Source organism: Scheffersomyces amazonensis (genome assembly GCF_036850825.1).
Source record: "Scheffersomyces amazonensis strain UFMG-HMD-26.3 chromosome Unknown RJT21scaffold_2, whole genome shotgun sequence".
In the NCBI taxonomy this organism is placed as follows: Eukaryota; Fungi; Ascomycota; class Pichiomycetes; order Serinales; family Debaryomycetaceae; genus Scheffersomyces; species Scheffersomyces amazonensis.
The window spans coordinates 2,383,903-2,401,661 of NW_027042742.1; the positions used below are offsets into that span (position 1 = coordinate 2,383,903).

The following is a 17,759-nucleotide window of genomic DNA, read 5'->3' on the forward strand; positions in this document are numbered from 1 at the left end:
TCGCCTGAGTCTTGTGACTCATCGCGATCGTATATATAAAAACTGGTAAGCACCCACTAAATGATTCTCATTTTCCCATTACCATTTTTGTCGGACCTGCACACACCGCCCAACATAACGATTGATCGAAATTTTTTTTTATTTTTCACTACCCACCCACTAAGTCAATTGGATTAGTAACCACTTAAGTATAGTAACCAGTTAAGTATAGTAAACTATAGTAGATTGTTATTGTTACTATGAGTGAGGAATCAGGCTACCAAGCGTTTAGCTTTGCTAAAGAAGAATTGGCAGTACTTGAAAAATGGAAAGAGTATGATGCCTTTAATACAACATTAGAATTAACTAAAGATTTACCACCATTTGCATTCTTTGATGGTCCACCATTTGCAACTGGTACACCACATTATGGACATATTTTAGCTTCAACTGTTAAAGATATTATTCCAAGATATGCCACTATGAATGGTCATCATGTTGAAAGAAGATTTGGTTGGGATACTCATGGTTTACCAGTTGAACATGAAATTGATAAAAAATTAGGTATTACTTCAAAGGAAGATGTTTATGCAATGGGTATTGAAAATTATAATAATGAATGTAGGTCCATTGTTATGAGATATGCTGATGAATGGCGTAGAACCATTACAAGACTTGGTAGATGGATTGATATGGATAATGATTATAAAACTTTATATCCAGAATTTATGGAATCAGTTTGGTGGGCTTTTAAACAATTATATAATAAAAATTCTGTTTATCGTGGTTTAAGAGTTATGCCTTATTCAACTGCTTGTACAACTCCTTTATCTAATTTTGAAGCTCAACAAAATTATAAAGATGTTAATGATCCAGCAGTAACTATTGCTTTCCCATTAGTTGATGATGAAAATACAATTTTAGTTGCTTGGACAACAACTCCTTGGACTTTACCAGCAAATATTGCTTTAGCAGTTCATCCAAATTTTGAATATGTTAAAATTTATGATGAAGAAAAGAAGAAATATTATATTTTATTAGAAGGTTTAATTTCAACTTTATATAAAAAACCATCAGCTGTTAAATATAAAGTTGTTGAAAGAATTTTAGGTAAAGATTTAGAAGGTTTAAAATATGTTCCAATATTTGATTATTTTTATGAAGAATTTAAAGATGTTGCATTTAAAGTTGTTACAGCTGATTATGTTACAAATGATTCAGGTACTGGTATTGTTCATCAAGCTCCATCTTATGGTGAAGAAGATTTTAATGTTGCTAAAAAGCATGGATTAATTACTGAATTAAGAACTCCTCCTGAAGTGGTTGATGATACTGGTAAAATGAATAATAAAGTTCCTGATCTTAAAGGTCTTTATTTTAAAGATGCTGATAAAGTTATTATTAAAAATATTATTGCTAAAGGTAGAATGTTAGTTAATTCTCAAGCAAAACATTCTTATCCATTTTGTTGGAGATCTGATACTCCATTAATGTATAAGACTGTACCTGCTTGGTTTGTTCGTATTGAAGAAATTATTCCTGAAATGTTAGAAAATGTTGAAAAGACTAATTGGGTTCCTTCAAATATTAAAGATAAAAGATTTTCTAATTGGATTGCTAATGCAAGAGATTGGAATATTTCAAGAAATCGTTATTGGGGTACTCCATTACCTTTATGGGTATCTGATGATTATGAAGAAATTGTTTGTGTTGGATCAATTGATGAATTAAAAGAATTATCTGGTGTTCAAGATATTACTGATCTTCATCGTGAAAGTATTGATTCAATTACAATTCCTTCAAAACAAGGTAAAGGTCAATTAAAGAGAATTGAAGAAGTTTTTGATTGTTGGTTTGAATCTGGTTCAATGCCTTATGCTTCAAAACATTATCCTTTTGAAAATAAAGATAAATTTTTAGATGCTTTCCCAGCTAATTTTATTTCTGAAGGTTTAGATCAAACAAGAGGTTGGTTTTATACTTTAACTGTTTTAGGTACTCATTTATTTAAAACTGCTCCTTATCAAAATGTTATTGTTACAGGTATTGTATTAGCAGCTGATGGTAAAAAGATGTCAAAACGTTTAAAGAATTATCCTGATCCAGGAATTGTTTTAGAAAAATATGGAGCTGATGCTTTAAGATTATATTTAATTAATTCACCAGTTTTAAGAGCTGAAACTTTAAAATTTCAAGAAGAAGGAGTTAGAGAAGTTGTTTCATCAGTTTTATCTCCATGGTATAATTCTTATAAATTTTTAAAAGATGCTGCTGAACTTTATTTAAAGGATAATGGTATTGAATTTAAATATGATTCAAAAGAAATTTCAACTAATGTTATGGATAGATGGTTATTAGCATCAATTCAATCATTAATTCAATTTATTCATCAAGAAATGAAAGGTTATAGATTATATACTGTTGTACCAAAATTATTAGCATTTATTGATGATTTAACTAATTGGTATATTCGTTTTAATAGAAGAAGACTTAAAGGTTTTACAGAAAATGGATCTCAAGATACTAAAAAGGCTCTTGATACTTTAGCTGAAGCTTTATTAACAATTTCAAGAGCTATGGCTCCATTTACTCCATTTTTAGCTGAAGGTATTTATCAAAGATTAAGAGAATATTTCCATCCTTCTGATTTAGAAAAATTTGCTCTTAATAAACAAGTTAAAGATACAAGATCAATTCATTTCTTAACTTATCCTGAAGTTAGACAAGAATATTTTGATGAAGCTATTGAACTTGCCGTATCAAGAATGCAAAAAGTTATTGATTTAGGTCGTAATATTAGAGAAAAGAAGACAATTTCATTTAAACAACCATTAAAGGAATTAGTTATTTTACATTCTGATGAAAGTTATTTAAAAGATGTTGAATCATTAAAAGATTATATTACTGAAGAATTAAATGTTAAAAATATTATTATTACATCTGATGAAGCAAAATATGGGGTTGAATATACTGCCGTAGCTGATTGGCCAGTATTAGGTAAGAAATTAAAGAAAGATGCTAAAAGAGTTAAGGCTGCTTTACCAAATGTTTCATCAAGTGATGTACAAAAATTTGCTGAAACTGGTAAATTAACTGTTGATGGTATTGATTTAATTACTGAAGATTTACAAGTTCAAAGAGGTCTTCCAGCTGATAAAACGGCTGGAGGATTTGAATCAAGATCTCAACAAGATGTATTAATTCTTTTAGATGTTAATTTATATCCTGAATTAGCTAATGAAGGTTTAGCTAGAGAATTAATTAATCGTATTCAAAGATTACGTAAAAAGGCAGGATTAAATACTACTGATGAAATTAAAGTAGAATATAAACTTGTTAAAGATACAATTAATTTTAAAGAATTACTTGATGAAGAAATCTTACTTAAAGCAACTAAGAGGCCAGTTACTGAATTCTCTGATGATAATGCAAATGTTATTATTGATGAAGAACAATCAATTAATGATACAATCTTTAACTTGAGATTATTAAAGCTTTAGATATTTATATTTTTGTTTACTGATTACTTTACTTTTGTTTTTATTTATCTATCTATCTATCCATCTATGTATTTAGGATTAATATAATATATATATATATACAATAACTAACTATTTCCAAGTACTTAAACCTGCTCCACCAATAACTGTTATCAGTTGATCATTGAAAGTAGTTGTATCACAACATCCTGTATCTGCTACCGTAGTATAAGTAGCAGCTAAACATTGTAATTCATTATTTGTATGAATCCATTTCCGAATAATTTGATCAACCGAAGTAACAATAATTGTATTATCATCATAATTAGATATGGAAGTTATAGTTGATGAAGCTGCATCTTCAATAAAGCTTAAGATATTAAATTGTAATGATTCATTAGATTGATTATATACTAATTCCCCAAGAATTAATGCATTATCATCACCTCCAGTAAATACTTTAAATGTATAAGAATTTATTGGTTTAATATAAATGGCTTTAAGAGCATTCTGATGAAGTTTTTGTTTAATAATCATTTGAGAAATTGTCCTTACTGGACTTGATAAACCAATTGATTGAGAAATATCATAAATAGTAAGGTAACCATCCGTACTACCAATTTGAATAAAATAATGATTATCTATTTGTAACATTGTAATATTTAAAATACAAAATGTCGAATAAGTTCCTTGACAAATTAATTGAAATTTAGCATTATTTATATCAAAATACCAAACTTTTATATCAGAATTGGAATAAGCTGTAGCTATTAAAAGTCCATTATAATATGGAATTGAATCAAAATCCATTATACGAACATCAGGATTATCATTTGATGGTTGTAATCGAGAATATTCTCGTATAACAGGATTATTATTAATCATTTCAATCTTCCAAATAAAAAATTCTTCATTAGCAGCTGAACTACCAATATACTTATTATTAAAAAATTTAATCTTTTGTAATCCTGATACATGACGATTTAAATTCCAAATATTCTTAATTGATCCATCACATAAAAGTTTACTAAGATTTAATGTAGTATCTTCTGAAGCTGTCATAATAAGTCTCGAATTATCTGATAATAATTCAGGACTAATTGTTACATCTCTAATTTCTCTTCCATGAGTTCCTTCATTAATTAATCCATAATTATCTTTTATAAATCTACCTTGAAATGTAAATATATTAAGTTCAGATTTATTAATGAATAAGAATTTATAATCAATCATTTGGTGTTGATCTTCATTATACTTAATTACTTTCCAAAGTCTATTGGCTCCTCCACATAAAACATTAGTTAATTCAATTTGTTTCGTTTCATTCCAAATATAGAATGATGAAGATTTAAATCCATAAAGTATTAATTCATTATTATTATCAATATATCCCCCTTCAATAAATCCTCTAGAAATATTATTTTTATGAATAATATTTATATCAAAAGTTTCATTAATTCTAATATACATATAAATTCCATCTCTAACAATAGTTAATAAGATGATTTCTTGTGGAATTGATGATTCAATAATTGAAATTGAAGTAATTGAATCTCCTGCTGAAATCTTTTTATGTAATTTCAGTAAAGGTATAAGTCTTTCAGTAGAATTTAAATCATAAATGGCTAATGAAACATATCTAGAAGCCACAATTAACCAATTATTTTTCAAATCTATAGACATATCTGTAGTGGTAAAACTTGTTTGTTGAGGTTGTTCAAGAAGTAGAGTATTTTCTAATTGGAAACCTTGAGAATTATATTTAAATGTCTTTAATATAAATGGAATTTTGGAATTTGGACAATCAATAAAAAGATAATATGTATCACCAATACATTGAGCCATGAAATTTGTTACTTTATTTTTACCTAAAATATCATTATTAATCCAAGTTTTCTTAGGTGGAATATTAAAACTTGTAAATTCTAATATTAAAATTTCTCCATGAATACTACTAACGGCTACAACATTAATATCATTAAATGATTGCATTAACCCAAATCCTTCAAATTTATTACTTTCATCTGATGATAATTCAAGTGATTTGAATTGATGAGATTCTTGATCAAATAAAATTATATGACCACCTGAAGTAATAATAATTAATAAACCTAAACTTTGTAATTCAACAAAACTTTTAATTATTTCATTCTTTTTAAATGAAATATTAGCTTGTTGAGATAAATAATTTAAAGTATAATTATTTAATTTACCTCGATTTGATAAATCATGTAATCTTATTTTACCATCAGCACCTCCTGATACACATAATTTTAAATTTATATCATCAATATCTGCTGACCAAATATGTTTACCTCTATGACAATCTTCCCATAATTGTAATTGTTGTAAAATATCTTGATTAGGTAAATATTGCCATATTCTCATAGTACAATCTTCTCCAGCACTCATGATTTTAAATCCATTTGAAGTATCTTGAAAGAATTCAAGATTCCAAATCCGAGATCCATGACCCCAACCTGATGCTAATAAATTTCCTGATTGGAAATCATATAATTTAATTGATCTATCATCAGAACATGATATTATATATTGTCCCTTATTATCAATTTTTACACCAAAAATTGATCCTTCATGATCTGTTAAATTATGTAACATAGTACGAGAATTTAATTCCCATATTATACATCCATTCATAACAGTACCAGCTGCAATAATAATTTTATTTTCATTAATTTTTCTAATTGATCCACTATATAAAATAGATTTTTCATTACAATGAATTTTATCAATTAATTTAAAATTATTAATAATATCAATTTTATAAATAGTATTATGAGAATTTAAAATTAATAAAGTATTTTCATTTAAAAATTCAGTTGTAATAATCCATTCATTAATGGCTCTTTCAATTACTGCAAATTGTTTATTTGAGATGAGGTCTGCAAAATTAATCATAGCAAATGATCTACCTCCACTAATACATACTTTCCCCTCAGAACTAATTACAATAGAATGGATTTTATTTCTTTTAAGAACCCTTTCACTATATACAACTCGAGTCTTTTCATTTTTTTCAATTTTAAATACTTTTAATATAGATCCATTACCAGCTAAAATATAATTTTCATGAATTTTTAATGAAGTTACAGGACCATAATGCTTTAAGGCATGAAATTCTTCTTCATTAATAGAGGACACTGGATTGAACCCAACTTCTGACGTCATGGCCTTGTACTAACTGACGTTTATTGGCTGCAATGACTTGTTGGATACTGGTAGAGATGTCCTACCAAAATTTTTTTTCAACCTTTGACTGCGATTTCAATTTTGAAAAAATATATCTTTTATATAAGCGCTATTCGTATTCATAAACTTTATTACTGGAAAGTATTGATAACAGAAATTCATATATTAACATAAATACTCTCTTCTCTTGTTATAAGTAGTTATACTCTTAACCAATTAATATTAGCAAAATTACACATACATTTAATGAATTAAACGAAATCTCATATTTTCAATTTTAACTAAAGTTCTTTCTAAATTTACCCAGTCAGTTTCTATATTGTTTTCATTACCAACAAAGTTGGTAAAGGTAGATTTTCCAAAATCTATTAGAAAAACTCAATCTCTACGCCTTTCATAAATTAAATTACCAGCATGTATATCTCCATGGATCAATCCTATTTGATGGACTTTAGTGAGGGCTTCCCGAGCCAAAGTATTGAAATGCTCAGTTTCACAATTTAATTCTTGATCTATAATAAACTCCTCAACTAAGTAAAATCCCAGTCCCATCGAGCCACTAAAATAGCCGAAATCATAAAGAAAAGGAGTATAATTAATATTTATTAAACTATTCAATGATTTGTTTCCACTGCCACTATCAGGCGGAGAATTATCGGTACCATTTGGAACACCTCTGATCGTAAGATAGGCTCTAACTTCTGAGAAAAACATTTCTAGTATATAACTGAATACGCTGTAGAATTCTCTGTCCGCTAACCCAATTTCTCTATCGAGAACTGGGGTAGACATAGGGTCATAAACTTTAAGTACAATATCACGATTGGTACCACGAAATCTACTCAAGAACACTTTAGAGAAATAACCATTGATAGGTTCACCATCCCTCAAATTCCGAACAATTTCAAATTCATTCTCATTTCTTTCTTTCCAATCCTCAATTAAATCTTTGAGTTCAAAGATTTCCCGAGGAATCAGAATATCAGGATGGGAATCATGAACGAAACAATTGTCAACCAACCGATAATTTGAGAACGATTTGAGCCATTCTTCTCTAACAAAATTTACCCTACTAACCATCATCAAATGTTTTTGATCTGCACTTAGCTGAAAACTTCTAAATAACTCTTCAATTGCCGTAGTACGTTGCAAAGTTATATTTTGGAAATAATCTGCCAAATAACTAATTAATATTGACCCTAAATTATTACCATTAGTGCTGTGTTCTAAACAAAGTACTGCACAATCTAAGACTTTTATAAGTGAACTGTCAGCTCGATTCACTAATTGATTGACGATTTTTGACAGCTTAATTCTTATAATAATAATCGAAGATCTATCAATGAGGAATCCTATCTCCGAGTGATATGTAAGCATTTGAAATACACTCAGATTGAAATGCTCTCTAAATGCGGTCGGTCCCATAAATGGCAAGTTATGATTTGCTATTGAATCGACAGCTCCTCTTAGTCCGCTCACTTTAAGCTCGATAGGCACATAATATTGGTTACCTTAGTCACCCATATTCCTAAATCAGGACGAACTACACCACTACTATCATCATCAGGAATTACGTCTGCAGAATCAAATTTGTATGATAGAAATTCTAAGATACCAGGTAGAAATGAAAATTCGAATTGAATTTGAAGTTGCTTCACTATCGACTTTTCTAAGGATCCTAGTAGTTTGAAAGAAAGAATTCTTTAACATACCAACATTTAATGGTAAGCTCATTAATTTATTTTCCATATCATTATCACCCGGCAAGCCTATTGATGTCGGAAATGCTTGCAGATAATTTTCAAAGTATCTCCGGGAACCGCTGTAACTGACTCTTATATTCTTAATTGACCATCTTCCGACTGAGAAAGTGCCAATGAAGTGAAAAATATTACTGAAATATTGAAACAAGAATTAACATAATTATATGGAATATGTGAATTACTTTCAAATAATACTTCCTCAAGCATTTTGAGGACTATATCGTGTAGAGATCAGAAATCCAAGATATATTGGTCCATAGATAGATAATTTTCACTTAAATGTATCATGTGATGATTTGACCATCCACAAAAGGCAACAAAGTTAGACATCATGAATCCTAGCTTCCTTTTCTCGAAATCTACTTATTATTTTGGTTGAGTTCTAGGAGAGCGGGATCATGTTCATCGATTATTATTGAATTAAATATATTCAAGTTGTCTTGTTCATAGTTAACTATTAAGAACCTAATTATTTTAGTTAACTGTACTTTATCTATAAACTCAGCCATTGTAATAAGATAAAGAAGTTTAAGCTTTATATGGTTGCTAATTAGCAGCTAAATTAAATTTTTCGTTGTTATACACGACTTCCTTATTAAAGGTATGTCCATAGGTAAATCGTAAATTTAGTATAAAGTGCTAAAATTCATATATTCATATATTCATATATTCATAAATTACTGTATGTATGCGAGTTTAGTATATGGACGAAGTTCTATTTAGTGATGTATTAGTAACTCATCAATAGGAATATCATTCCAAGACTTACTAGGTCTGTTATGCATCTGCGAACCGAACTCTGCGCTGATATGTAACTTAATGCTATAGTCGTATACATTTTTTGATAGGTAGTTGATAACATGATAAAAGTTGGAAATGGCTAATTAGTAAAAAATTCTCTATAATTTACTAGATTTCTAAATTTCTAAATTTCTCGTCAATTTTTTTACCTATTAGCAGCAAGCTCATAATGCTTTATATGGAAAGGACTTTGCGAAATAGCGTAGCAATGTTTAACACAATGCCGACAACCTTTAAAATTACAACGATTTAATGAGTACATATCAGAATGTACAAAAGAAGGAACGATAGATCTAATTTACAGCCGCGTAAAAGTTTCGGTCAGTGCCCCTATTGTGCCCCTATTTTAAATATGAAATGAGGCTGTATATGAAATGAGGCTGTATATGAAATGAGGCTGTATATGAAATGAGGCTGTACCCATCCCAAGTCGCAACTAAAGCAATCTAATTTTAGCACTTAATACTTAAATTGATAGATTACTATCAACTGTTAATGACAGTGTATTACAAAGCTTATCGTCTAACTTACCTTCAATTAAATCTCCATCATAATCTGGATCTGATGCTGCAGCAACAGAAATTATTACGTCATTAACATAAATAGCGGGTCCCCAATAAGTAGCAAATGTACACCTAGCTAAAAATCCCTTTAATGCATCCATACTAATAGCTTCATATTCACAATGTTTAACAATAAATTCAACGACCAGAAGTGAACTCATAACTCCCTGAGGTAAATGTGGATCAGCATTTTTCCAATAATCAGGTATAGTCTTATACATTACATAATGATTCAATTGTTCAATAAATAATTTTCTTAAATCTTCAGTAGGAGTATATTTGAATAACATTTCTTGTAATCGTTCTGAACATTCAGGAGCAGGTTCAGTTGCTATACACAAAGTAATTGCTTCTAAAACTTTAGCAACAATACAAACACCATCAATAAAGAATCGAGAATATATTTCATACGGTATATTATGTTGGGCAAATTTTTGTAAACCATCAGTAGTAACTCTTTCAAAAGTATAGAGTTTATCTAATTCGGAAGGAGGATAAAATGATTCAGCACTAACATTTCTAGGTTTTAAATATCTTATACCTTTACGTAACATTTCTAATTCTTGTCTTAAGAAATAATTTTCTTTCTCTAAGATTTGAACCTTATGTTTTCTTTGTTCTCGTAGCATCTTTTGTGATTCTCTCATTTGTTGTAATCTCACACTTCTTGGGACCTTCCTACCTCTATAAAGTACCTCTTCTTCATCTCCTTCCTTCAGTGAACTTCCAGTTGACCCTGGTGTCAATGGTTTAGTAATAATCATAACTATGTCTATTATTTAGTATTAATGTTAAAATTATGAATAAAGTATACCCTCACAACTTTAAATCCAATTTCAAACGAATCATATACATATAAATATATATATATAATATACGAATGGCAATTTACGGATCTATCGATACGGCTGATTTCTAAGCATCACAATTTTGTATGGAACTGTTGATTCACTATTTCCATGACTGCCACAAAAGCCGTCGGCCTTCTCGGACTTTCCTAATGGGGAAATATCATTATCACTTATAACTAATCAAAATCATTATCATTATCAAATGAATCCTACATATATAGGTTAATTCCGGATTTGGTTAAATCCTAACTATATATATTTTAAACGTATATACTCAACTAGCTAATATCTTTATTTTTTAGAATCCAAAATTTGCTTGACAGAATCAACTACGGTCTTCTTTAAACCGATAAGATCGAATCCTAAAATTTCTATAGTCTTAGAGTTATCAACTTTAGCTAAAGTAGAAGTAATTGATGGTCCAATTCCTGGTTTACCTACAGGAATTTTACCCTTTAATTCTGGGAATGATTCATTTAAGATATCAAGAATATCTTGTCCAGCAAATCTACCAGCATTAAGAATTAATCTTTGGTTTACAGCTTCTTTCTTTTCAAAGGCAACAATATGAGCAGCTGCAACATCTCTAACATCAACAAATCCACCTTTGCTTGCAGGTACATCTGCATCAGGACCATTCTTTAAAATAGCATTAATGATTTCAGAAGAAGTATTTAAAGAATCTTTAACTTCACTATCAAATGCTTGTGGGCCAAATACAAAACTTGGATTAACAACGGCAAGCTCGAAGTCAGGCTTTTGTAATTCCAAAAATTCCCAAGCAGCCTTTTCAGCAAAAGTCTTAGAGCCTCTATAACCTGCTACTGGATCCTTAGTGGCTTGTTCCCAAGTAACTTCATTCCATGACTTTTCAGTGAAAGTATGAGTGTTATCAATTTCTTTAGTTGAAGTTGCAATTGCTGCATAAGATGAAGTAATAACTACTCTCTTAACATTTTTACCATGAGCTTGAATTGCATTTAAGGCATTCTTAGTACCATTGATAGCTGGATTTAATAAATCCTTTTCTGGATTAGATGTCTTAAAATGAAATGGTGAAGCAGTATGTAAAAATACAGATACTTCAGGATGAGCTTCTAAGGCTTTATCAAAAGCACCAACTTTTTCAACATCTTCAACAATTTCATATGAAAAATCATTTGAATTAAGTAAACCCTTTAAATGATCTCCCTTAGAGGCAGATCTAACCGATCCAACAACTTTATAACCTTTACCAAGTAAAGATTTAACAACATGTTGAGCAATGAAACCAGTGGCTCCTGAAACAAATACAGTAGTAGCAGTCATATTAAATTCAATTAAAGTATATACTATAAGCCAATTGAAATATAAATAAGAAATTCTAATAAAATTTCAATTGTCTAGACATTTCTCCAGCCATTTAAATCAATTTCTCCCTCCGCGAGGCTCGGCCCGCAATGATTGTGGCGGCGGTTTGTTGGGGGAATAGTGAGACATACTCAGCGAACAAAAAGTTTAGTGTGGTGGTTCGCATATTACCCATTTGGGAATGGAAGCTTAGCTTAGCGGGAATACTGCAAAATTTATGATTTAGCTTTCATTCACTTATATTGAACATTATAATAGTGTATATAGATATTATTTAATTTAACATTTCATTAATTCTTTAACAAATCACCCTTGTTAATGACAAATCCTTCAAGAGCTGCCATAGCTGCATATAACCGATTTTCAGCTTCTTCAAATACTACAGAATTTTCACTATAAAATACATCATCAGCAACTTCTTCTTGATGTCTTGGTAAACAATGCATAAATTTCCAATTGGAAGCAACTTTACCAGCTTTAAGTAAATCTTGAGTTATTTGATAACCAGCAAATTGTTTTAATTTAGCAACTTTTTGAGATTCTTCACCCATTGATATCCATGTATCAGTAACAATTATATTGGCATTTGGTAAAGCTTGTACAGGATCATTGACAATTTCAAAAGTTAAATTAGAATCTTTAGCTAATTTTTCAGCTAAAATTTTAACATCAGAATCAAATTCAATACCTTTTGGTATAGCAATTGAAACATTTATTCCTGATCTTAAAGAAGCAATAGCTAAATCATTAATAACATTATTAGCATCACCTATCCAAGTTAATTTTAAACCTTGAGTAGATCCAAAAGTTTCCTTTATAGTTAAAAGATCAGCAATAGATTGTAATGGATGATATTTATCACATAATGAATTTATAATAGGTACTGAAGAATCTTTAGCTAAATCCAAAATATCTTGATGTTTATCAACTCTTGCAAAAATACAAGATGTCATAGAACTTATAACTCTAGTGGTATCATATACAGATTCATTAACTCCTAATTGAATATCATCTTTACCTAAGAACATTGGTTGTGCACCAAAAAATGCTGCTGCACCTTCAGAACTAATTCTAGTTCTAGTTGAACGTTTAGTAAATAATAATGCTACTAATTTTCCTAATAATTTTTGATGATTTTCAATAGAAGTTTCACCTGATTTAACTATTTTTTTAAACTTTTCAGCTTTTGAAACTAATGATCCAAATTCATCATTAGTTAAATGAGAAATACTCACTAAATGGCGAGGAGCCGATTTTAATGCGGTAGTACCTGAAATGAATCTTTTTGAAGTAATTGTTTTAACAGCCATCATTATAGAGAGAGGAATCTATTATTATATGTCTTCAATAAATATAGAAGAATCTTAAGCTTTTTATATTAAAGTTATAAGTGAAAATTTTCATCCAATCTAAATTAACTGTCCATGACTCATGACGAATTAGGAAATTGAAAATGGCTAAGCGCGGTTGAAGATCGCCGCTTTGTTAGGGATTCTCAAATTTACGCTTACATGCAGTAATTACTAGCATTAATAAAATCATATATTATACGGCATTTAAATAATTTACTATAGTTACAATTCATAAGCATCAAGTTTATGCTGCAAGTTTTCTTTTTCTTGTTTAGTTTGTGCAAGACTTTTAGTTAATAAGTTTAAGTTAGTTTCGGCATTTGTCTTTTTAATTTGTAAGTCAGTTATACGTTGCCTTAAAGCATCTATTTGCTCATCAATAGGTAAAATCTCTTTAACTTTTATTGAGCCCTTAGGACCACTAGTTAACGGTGAGTCTTCATTATTATTATTATCATCTTCATCATAATCCAGATCTGATTTTATTTCTACATCATATCGATCTGATATTTGTTGATATTTCTCTGAAACCTCAGCCTTTTTAATTTTTAATGGAGCATCATCAATAAATTGTGCTTGTGCCATCTCAGTATCACTATCATCATAAACTTGACCTTTTGGTTCATCTTCTTCATTAAAATCTAGAGAATGTTCATCTCTATACTCATTTTGTAATTCCTGTTTTGATATTTTAATAGAAAACTTATTTGTTTCTATTGGTACATATTTCTTTTCTGGTATAATTGGTGATGGTGAACTTATACTTTCTTCATGAGGTCGTAATTTAAAGTCTTCACCCAAATCATGGATATTTTCAATGACAGGATCATTTTCTGGATCATCATCTAATTCAAGTATTTCATCTGAGTCATTCTTTACATTAGTTTTAAATTTATTATTACGAAAACTACTAGATTGAACTGTTTTAAATGGGTTTCTACTTTTAAATCCTCCGGATTGTTTAGACGGTATTATTAAATTATTGTCTTCTTCATCTTGATCATCATCACGAAATGTCAATCTATGAACATTTACACTCTTAACTTTAGGAGTTTTCTTTTTAAATTTCGGTATGACTGTTTCGATAGAATCGTCCAATTCATCGAGTATACCTAACTTATCTGTCATTTATGATAATTCTTCATATGTATTCATTATTATATATTTGGTGCTTAAAGGTAAACTAGTGCACAAACAAACAAAAAAATTCATAGTACAAAAAAAAAAATATTCAGATCATCTTAAGTGAAGACCCATAGACATTTCTTCTGTGAAATTGAATAGTATTTATAATAATAGTAACAAATAAGAAGAAGAAAGAATCATGGCAGAAAGTTCAGAACGAGCTCAAGTGCTTCATAATAAGATGCTAGAGTCTCCTTCAGGGACATTATTCAATCAACAAGAATTACAAGATTTACTTCATATATCTAAACCAGTTGAATTATTAAGTTTGGCACAAGAGTTAATTAATAGAAAACTTGTTAAATTAATTAAACAAGGAGATGAATTAAGATTTCAAGCAGTTTCTATTATAGAAGCCAATAAAATTACCCAAATGACTGATGATGAAGCTATGATTTATTCATATATTGAAGCATGGGGAAGAGAAGGGATTTGGACAAAGACAATTAAAGCTAAAACTAATTTACATCAACATGTTGTTGTAAGATGTTTAAAATCTTTAGAAAATCAAAGATATATTAAATCAATTAAATCAGTTAAACATCCAACCAGAAAGATTTATATGTTATATAATTTACAACCATCTATTGAAGTTACTGGTGGTCCATGGTTTACAGATTCAGAATTAGATACCGAATTTATTGATTCTTTATTAACTGTTATATGGAGATTCGCTGCTTCAAAAACATATCCTACTGCATTTCAAGCTCCTACAGAAGATTCAAATCCTGTTCAATCATCATATCCATCTAATCATACAGGTTTTGTTAATTTAGATACTATAATGGAATTTATTACTTCCAATAAAATTACTAATATAGATTTAGTACTTAATGATATTAGATCTTTATGTGATGTACTTGTATTTGATGATAAATTAGAATTAATTAATCAAACAACTGATACTTATAGAGCTACTTGGCAAAGTGTATTAGAAGCAGGTTATGGAAGATCATATGAAGAAGAAGAAAATAAAATAGTTATAAATGATAAATTTAGACAAGTTATACAACCTAAATCATTTTCAATCTTTGAACATTATAAAGTTCTTCCTGATGCTGAAGAAGCTGATACAACATATTTGGATTCTTGGTTCCAACAATAACAGGTCACACACGCACATATATATATATATTTATATAGTGATAATATTTATGTATAATCAACATGTATATAGTTTATGGTAATGTACTTACATACTATAGACTCATAGATAAGAATTTATTATAATAATGTAGTAAATCAGTAATGAATCTAATAACTTGTCGTATATAAAGTGTTTAGATATCAGTGCGAAAAAGTTCAATGTAAACGGTTTCCCCGATTATCACCAGTAAGGAAATACACTTTAGCATTGCAATGTCAGATAGTCCTGTATTATCCTATAAGAAACCATCATTGAATCTGAGTAGAGTACCGTCGCAGACTTCTACTCCTTTGATCGGTTCAAGTAATAATTCTTCACCACTGACACCAACCGCAGGAACGAGAAAGATCCTGTCGAGGAGGAAAGCATTACAAGAATTCTATAATATATCACATAATGAAGATGAATCAGATATTTCTAACATTAATGAGGGTTCACCATCCAAAGATCCAAATCATGAAGAAATTAAAGAAAAACAACCTAAAAGGACAAGAACCAATTCTACAAATTTAAATCTTGAAAATAATGAAGATGTCACTAATTTTATAAAGACAAGTAATATAGAAGATATATTAAAATTACGGAATTCATTAACCAATAAATTGAATTCTCATGCTGTAGAGAAGAAAACTATTATCTATGAGAATTATTATGAATTAATTAGATTAAGTCAAACATTACATGATATATCTAATGCAACTCCTAGTAAACAAGAAAACAATAATGTGGATGGATTAGGGATATTTTCTACATCTAATGATAATAATGAGAAATCAATAGATAATACTGAAGATTATCTCAATTCAGTATTAACGGAATTCTCGGATTTTATAAATAATGATGCTAAGAAGTTTGATGGATCATTTGAAGATGTAGTAAAGAATCTTCAAGCAGAACTCAGTCAATCTGATTCAACTGCTAGTATTAATGTAATACCGGATAATTATGAAAAGCAAGAATTTCCTGACAATGTTGATATTACTGGCCTTATAAAGGAACTTAATTTTATATTGAATGGTGATAAAACCCAAATTAGTCAAGAGAATAAGTCGAAACTTTTGGATTCAATTCAAACTATACTTGAAAAATTACTGACAAATAAAGATGAACTACTCATACTACAATTGAATTCATTAAAACAGAAATTCCTTTAAAAAATATATGTCATTATTCATTACTTCTATTTATAAGATCCCATCTACTGCATGACCTTTGAATTTCTTCCCTGATCTATCTACAGATCGGAATTCAAATCTACTACCTATCATAGTGAATCCAATACATTCAGTTTCACTTTCATCATTAGGTATAATTACATCAAAAGCAAATAAACTTTTATGTTTAGGTACTAATCTAAATCCACCTACCATTTCAGAAGGACTAAATTTATCTTTAGATTCATTCCATTCTTTGGAATCATTCTTGCTAGGAACACATATTAAAAATGAATGTTGAGCATCCCATACAACTATACCTCTTAACCCTACAAAATTTGTATTTTTAGATTGGATAACTGTTAATAAACAACCATTAAAATCAGCTGTCGATAATTTTGGTAATATTGTAGTTAAACTAGGAATACTTTCTATAGTTTTATTCTTATTAACAAATAATAATTCTTGCATATAGTTCTGCCATAAGTTATTTAATCCAATAAATTCATCATATTGAGGTATATTAAATGTTTTAATCATTTTATCTAAAGGAAATTGACGTGATTGAGAAGATTTCTTTCTGTTATAAGCTTGAATTTTCTTAATAACTTTCTTTTGATTATTAAGGGTAGTCTTTATATATGCTTGTAAATCTCTTCTGGTATTAACTCTTCTTGTTGATGAGATCTCATTATTAGATGAAGATTTTTCAGAATGTAATAAAGATTTGACTTTATCTGTTTGCTTGTACTGAGTAAAATGTATAACTGGTTTCTGATCTCCAGTTAAAGAATATCTAGTAGTTAAAAGTTCTTCAATTCTATCTTGAGAGTCATAACATCTGGTGAGAAGATGTCTCTCCAAAGCATTAGTTCTGTTCATTCTATTTACTGTATCATTTATATAAAAGATGTGCAAAGATGTA

The 17,759-nt window shown here is 29.1% G+C and overlaps 10 protein-coding genes across 10 annotated transcripts; 3 read left to right on the top strand and 7 right to left on the bottom strand. All coding sequences in view use genetic code 12, as the record gives it.

Annotated features, from left to right (window-relative positions):
* Nucleotides 1–239: 239 nt before the first annotated feature.
* Nucleotides 240–3,479, top strand: ILS1 (isoleucine--tRNA ligase; the record flags this gene model as incomplete). Its single annotated transcript, XM_064885383.1, has 1 exon — nucleotides 240–3,479. The coding sequence occupies one exon, from the start codon at nucleotides 240–242 to the stop codon at nucleotides 3,477–3,479; it is 3,240 nt and encodes a 1,079-aa protein (XP_064740008.1).
* Nucleotides 3,480–3,589: 110 nt separating this feature from the next.
* Nucleotides 3,590–6,769, bottom strand: RJT21DRAFT_119414 (uncharacterized protein; the record flags this gene model as incomplete). The annotated part of the gene is made up of 1 exon (XM_064881396.1): nucleotides 3,590–6,769. The coding sequence occupies exon 1, from the start codon at nucleotides 6,645–6,647 to the stop codon at nucleotides 3,591–3,593; it is 3,057 nt and encodes a 1,018-aa protein (XP_064740009.1). The 5' UTR covers nucleotides 6,648–6,769.
* Nucleotides 6,770–7,046: 277 nt separating this feature from the next.
* Nucleotides 7,047–8,638, bottom strand: RJT21DRAFT_2609 (uncharacterized protein; the record flags this gene model as incomplete). The annotated part of the gene is made up of 3 exons (XM_064883939.1): nucleotides 7,047–8,069; nucleotides 8,189–8,346; nucleotides 8,521–8,638. 3 exons carry the CDS (start codon nucleotides 8,636–8,638, stop codon nucleotides 7,047–7,049), a joined length of 1,299 nt encoding a protein of 432 aa, XP_064740010.1.
* Nucleotides 8,639–9,627: 989 nt separating this feature from the next.
* On the bottom strand, nucleotides 9,628–10,759 carry RJT21DRAFT_119415 (bZIP transcription factor). Its single transcript, XM_064881397.1, has one exon. It carries the CDS (start codon nucleotides 10,557–10,559, stop codon nucleotides 9,699–9,701), a length of 861 nt encoding a protein of 286 aa, XP_064740011.1. The 5' UTR covers nucleotides 10,560–10,759; the 3' UTR covers nucleotides 9,628–9,698.
* Nucleotides 10,760–10,832: 73 nt separating this feature from the next.
* RJT21DRAFT_25891 (methylglyoxal reductase (NADPH-dependent)) lies at nucleotides 10,833–12,201 on the bottom strand. The gene has a single exon (XM_064883924.1). It carries the CDS (start codon nucleotides 11,952–11,954, stop codon nucleotides 10,938–10,940), a length of 1,017 nt encoding a protein of 338 aa, XP_064740012.1. The 5' UTR covers nucleotides 11,955–12,201; the 3' UTR covers nucleotides 10,833–10,937.
* Nucleotide 12,202: 1 nt separating this feature from the next.
* Nucleotides 12,203–13,442, bottom strand: ARG3 (ornithine carbamoyltransferase). Its single transcript, XM_064883925.1, has one exon. It carries the CDS (start codon nucleotides 13,307–13,309, stop codon nucleotides 12,287–12,289), a length of 1,023 nt encoding a protein of 340 aa, XP_064740013.1. The 5' UTR covers nucleotides 13,310–13,442; the 3' UTR covers nucleotides 12,203–12,286.
* Nucleotide 13,443: 1 nt separating this feature from the next.
* Nucleotides 13,444–14,574, bottom strand: RJT21DRAFT_25889 (uncharacterized protein). Its single transcript, XM_064883923.1, has one exon. It carries the CDS (start codon nucleotides 14,474–14,476, stop codon nucleotides 13,571–13,573), a length of 906 nt encoding a protein of 301 aa, XP_064740014.1. The 5' UTR covers nucleotides 14,477–14,574; the 3' UTR covers nucleotides 13,444–13,570.
* Nucleotides 14,575–15,760, top strand: RJT21DRAFT_25888 (DNA-directed RNA polymerase III subunit). The gene has a single exon (XM_064883922.1). The coding sequence runs from the start codon at nucleotides 14,673–14,675 to the stop codon at nucleotides 15,636–15,638; it is 966 nt and encodes a 321-aa protein (XP_064740015.1). The 5' UTR covers nucleotides 14,575–14,672; the 3' UTR covers nucleotides 15,639–15,760.
* Nucleotides 15,761–15,892: 132 nt separating this feature from the next.
* Nucleotides 15,893–16,834, top strand: VPS51 (Vps51p; the record flags this gene model as incomplete). Its single annotated transcript, XM_064880140.1, has 1 exon — nucleotides 15,893–16,834. The coding sequence occupies one exon, from the start codon at nucleotides 15,893–15,895 to the stop codon at nucleotides 16,832–16,834; it is 942 nt and encodes a 313-aa protein (XP_064740016.1).
* A 30-nt stretch (nucleotides 16,835–16,864) lies between these two features.
* Nucleotides 16,865–17,716, bottom strand: POP4 (RNase P/RNase MRP complex subunit; the record flags this gene model as incomplete). Its single annotated transcript, XM_064880141.1, has 1 exon — nucleotides 16,865–17,716. One exon carries the CDS (start codon nucleotides 17,714–17,716, stop codon nucleotides 16,865–16,867), a length of 852 nt encoding a protein of 283 aa, XP_064740017.1.
* Nucleotides 17,717–17,759: the final 43 nt, after the last annotated feature.